This window comes from Merops nubicus, unplaced genomic scaffold (genome assembly GCF_000691845.1).
Source record: "Merops nubicus isolate BGI_N331 unplaced genomic scaffold, ASM69184v1 scaffold13401, whole genome shotgun sequence".
Lineage (NCBI taxonomy): Eukaryota > Metazoa > Chordata > Aves > Coraciiformes > Meropidae > Merops > Merops nubicus.
The window spans coordinates 19,050-23,090 of NW_008589103.1; the positions used below are offsets into that span (position 1 = coordinate 19,050).

At 43.2% G+C, this 4,041-nt stretch overlaps 1 protein-coding gene across 1 annotated transcript; it reads right to left on the reverse strand.

The window, feature by feature from the left end:
• Positions 1 to 2,069: 2,069 nt before the first annotated feature.
• On the reverse strand, positions 2,070 to 2,855 carry LRRC18 (leucine rich repeat containing 18). Its single transcript, XM_008949477.1, has one exon. The coding sequence runs from the start codon at positions 2,853 to 2,855 to the stop codon at positions 2,070 to 2,072; it is 786 nt and encodes a 261-aa protein (XP_008947725.1).
• Between the last annotated feature and the right edge of the window lie 1,186 nt (positions 2,856 to 4,041).

Below are 4,041 nucleotides of genomic sequence, written 5' to 3' on the forward strand. Positions count from 1 at the left end.
TACCACTGTTGGAAAAAAGTATTCCCAGTGGGACACGATTGAGACCATATTCCATGCTGACCTTGAGTTACTTGCCTACCTGTAACTCTTCTTAATTTGGATACCTTCAGGAACACAGCCCTGAGTACCTAACTGTTTTCCTCTGAAATGATCACCTGGAGGCTGGAATGCTGTTGAGACGCAAGGGGCAGACTGCTCCTGGGAGTTATTGTGGCCTGTGTCAGCGTTACTCTTTAATTTTCATTCTGCCTGTTGTAGAACATTACCTGTCTTTTAAGTGAATGTTTTCACTGCTGAGTACCAGCCAACAGCTGGTAAAAATACCAGTGCCGTATGCCATCAGCTCTGACTAGAGCCTAACCTATGCCACAGGTAATGGCTGACTCTCTGGAGCGCGATGTGTGCCATGTGGAGCAGCTAATAACTCACCCCAGGGTTCTCTTTCTCTGTGCTTGCTGGGTGCTCAACAGGTTGGAATGTCTTGAGATAAGTAGCACTATGACTGCAGGAACTTTGGGCTTTAGCTGAGCTTGTGATTATTGTGAGGAAAAGCTTATGTTTGGTCTCACAGATTGAAGCAGGCTGCATGTCTTAAGTCTAAAGTAGCCTGTCCTGAATCATGTAAGGCTCTGCCTTCAGTTTTACTCCACTGGCTAAAAGAGGACCCATTGTAAGAGGCCTTTGGCATAGCTTTGGCATGAGACAGGGAGGCAGGCCAGACTAAGCTCTCTGCCCAGACACACTATTAATAACCACACAGCTGAAGCATGGAAAGAAGAAATTGCTAGTTTGATGTATCATATGACATTGAGGTAGTAGCATTTCTGGGAAAACCTGTATCAGTTTTTCCACAGGAATATTGTGCAGGAATTCTGACTCTCAGGCTCTGTGGCAGACACATAAAGAAATTACAATGGGCTGCTACTGGACAACCAAGCACTTTACCCCTGGCACTTTATTCTTCATTTAAATACACTTAAATATTCACCATCACTGTATATTGCTATGGCCACAGCCAGGACCTCTTCTTATGTCATGCTTGATTGCTTTTAGAATCTGCTCATTGCTTGTGCCTCTATATTGCTATCTGCAGGCTGTCAGTGCTCTCTGCCCTAGGGATGTGATTTGAACAATTGTGTGTGTGCTCAGGTGCACATGTGCATGCACACATGTGAACAGAAAGCTAAAAGTACTGTAGAGACACCAGGCCTGATTTCATCAGTTCACAAGCTGACTCTTGGATCATGGAAGAGGATGACTCCTCTTCTCTTAGTCATTGTTTAAGTGATATGCCCAGAACCCTTAAAAAGAGCAATTTTTTCCCTACCCCTTTTCTTTTCTGTACCTTCCTTGGAAGGAGACTCAGAGGCAGACAAAACACAGTGAGTGTAGTCAGGGGTGCTCATCGTGTTGCGCGAGTTAGAGATCACTGCACCCAGATATAGTATTCAAAATTCCAGAGAACTTGCTTATGCAGTGTCTGGCCCCTTGATGGCAAACAGGATCACTGGTTGTTTAGCTCTAAGCATTGTGTTTGCACTGCTTAGTTACTCCTTAAGCATAACATTTGTCTCTGCTAGCCTCTGCTCAGCTGGAATGGACTCATGGTTCCTACACTAACAGTGCCTATCTGAGATTCTCTGAGGGGCTGGTGGCAGCCACCAGCCACAGAAGGTCCCCAGATCCGTTTCTTTTCCTCCAAATGGTATTTGTTAGGAATGGTTTAATTGTGTCTCACCCTATGAAAATGAACAGAACTAATATTTTCAATGATTCTTTCACTAGACACGTGCACACACAAGAGACAAAATCCCCAAATCTAACATGTTGTAGTACTAGGGCCAGATGAAAATAGCCCTTTCTTTCCCAAATGCACACGTCCAAAAATATACATGTGTTTTAGTTGTTTGGGATTTTGTTTAAGAGACCACACAGATCTGCTGCTTCTAAAACTAAGTAGATCCTTAAAGGAAGAGGACTGCAGGAAAAGGGAGGATGAAAGAGGTCAGCTTTTTATTAGCTTGGGCTGGACTTCATGCAATATGATCTGTAGAATGCCTTGGTATATTTCAGGGATGTTTCTCTCTTAATCTCCATTCTTCTTCATTATCCTTTGCAGAGGAATTGGGTGTAAGGAGTAAAGGAAAACTTGGCTTCTTTGCAGGACTAGGTGGCACATTTTGTAACTTGTTCAGCTTGTCCTTCTCATCCTGACACATCTTCAGGCAGGAAGAGCACAGGTCTTTCTCTTGTACTAAGTGCAGTGTTTCTACGCGTTTAATGGAGTCAGCTTCCTCTTCTTGCTTTGAATCTGGGAAAGGGTTTCTTTCTGTATTCAGTTTCTTGAGGTTGGGAAGATTTTTCACACTGTTTGGGATGATGGTCAAGGCATTGTCAAAAAGACCTATCTCCTTAAGTTCCTTCAGGGCCCCAAGAGTGGTGGGAATACTGTCAAGACAGTTCAAGCCCATGTTGAGAATACGCAGGTTCTTGAGAAGGTTCAAGTTTTCTGGCAGATTTTTGGTGGTCAGCTTGTTGTTGCTTATATTCAGGTAGAAAAGATTCTGAAGTGTACCTATTGCCTCAGGCAGATCCTCGAGCTGATTACTATGCAAGTCCAACCAGCGCAGTTTTTCGAACTTCTCGATGCTACTTGGAATCTTTTTTAGCATGTTTCTGCTCAGATCAAGTTCATCCACATCAGCCAGTTTCAGAATGCACTTGGGGAAGGTGGTGATACCCATATGGCTTAAGTCAAGACGGCGTGCTCCGTCAAGACATATCCGGATGGAATTTTTGGCAACTTTCAAGGTGATCTTCCTCCCTTTTTGACCTTTTGCTTTCCCCTTGGCCATCTCTTCACTGACAGACACAGCAGACTCTGTGGATAAAGTGTGGGCACTCCAGTAAAGCCTTTGAAAGCAGTGGCTGTTACACCCTAATTAAAAGCAGAGTAACAACATAGTTATAAATTAGCATGTGACCACTGAACTCTTCAGAAGTCTTTTTAATTTATTTTTTTTTAAGTCAGGACTTTTCAACTCTGAACGTTCTTCATGGCAGTATTTTGAGTATGTGAAATTCAAAGAATTTACAATGTTATTTTATTGCATTCTAACACCTCTCTTGCATTACAGGGTGAATTTACAAGTGGGAAAAATTTGCTGACTTGCACCCCTAGATTATGTTTTGAGCTCAGCATGTAATGAAGCTGAATTAGACATATTGCCATCCATCAGCTGTTTGAGGACCTGAGCAAAACGTTTTGTGGGTCTCAATTCAGTCCTTAGGGACTGTGCTAAAAGAAGCTACCCAAAATTGTGCTTATTCTACCAGACCAACGGGTTGCCTTCTTTACAGGCCTGGTATCTGTTGTCAGGTTGGCTAAACATCTTGTGTAATAGGCCTGAGATCTGGGCTCCGGACTCTACTGAAAGATTAAATATTTAAAGCAAGTGATTAAGAGTCTTGTTTTAATTGGGACCACAGGAATATAGTGGGCTCCCAGATTTGCCAGAACTGCTAGCAGTTCATACATCACCTGCAGTGCAGGCTGCAACAGGTGGCCCTTGTCAGTGTTGCTTAATGACACATTAAACCAGGCCTTGTCATGTGTTGCCTGTGCTTTCAAGGACACACACTACTCTAAGCTTGTCTTTCCAACCATACTGTGGGACAGATAAACTTCCACTGTGATCGTGCCCTGCCCTCCAAAAACAAAAAAGTATGTAGGTGTTCTGATCAGGCTTTTGACTCATGGTGATGCTCAGCATGTGCTGTGTGCTTTGTCAAATTCTCATCTGTATGAGTAGTAGTCCGCTGTAGTCTCATGTTGGAACCTATCTCTCTAATCAAAGGTCAATATAGCCGCTAATTATGGCTAGTGACAAAGGAAATAGGCTTATTCCCTAGAAATGGATGACAATGTTCCTCTCAGATAGAGTGCAGAGAGGAGCATGGGTTATAGCTGGCTAATCTCAGGACGATCTGGGTACTCTGGCATTTAATTGTGAAGAGTCAAACTGCAGCTTTGATGAATGA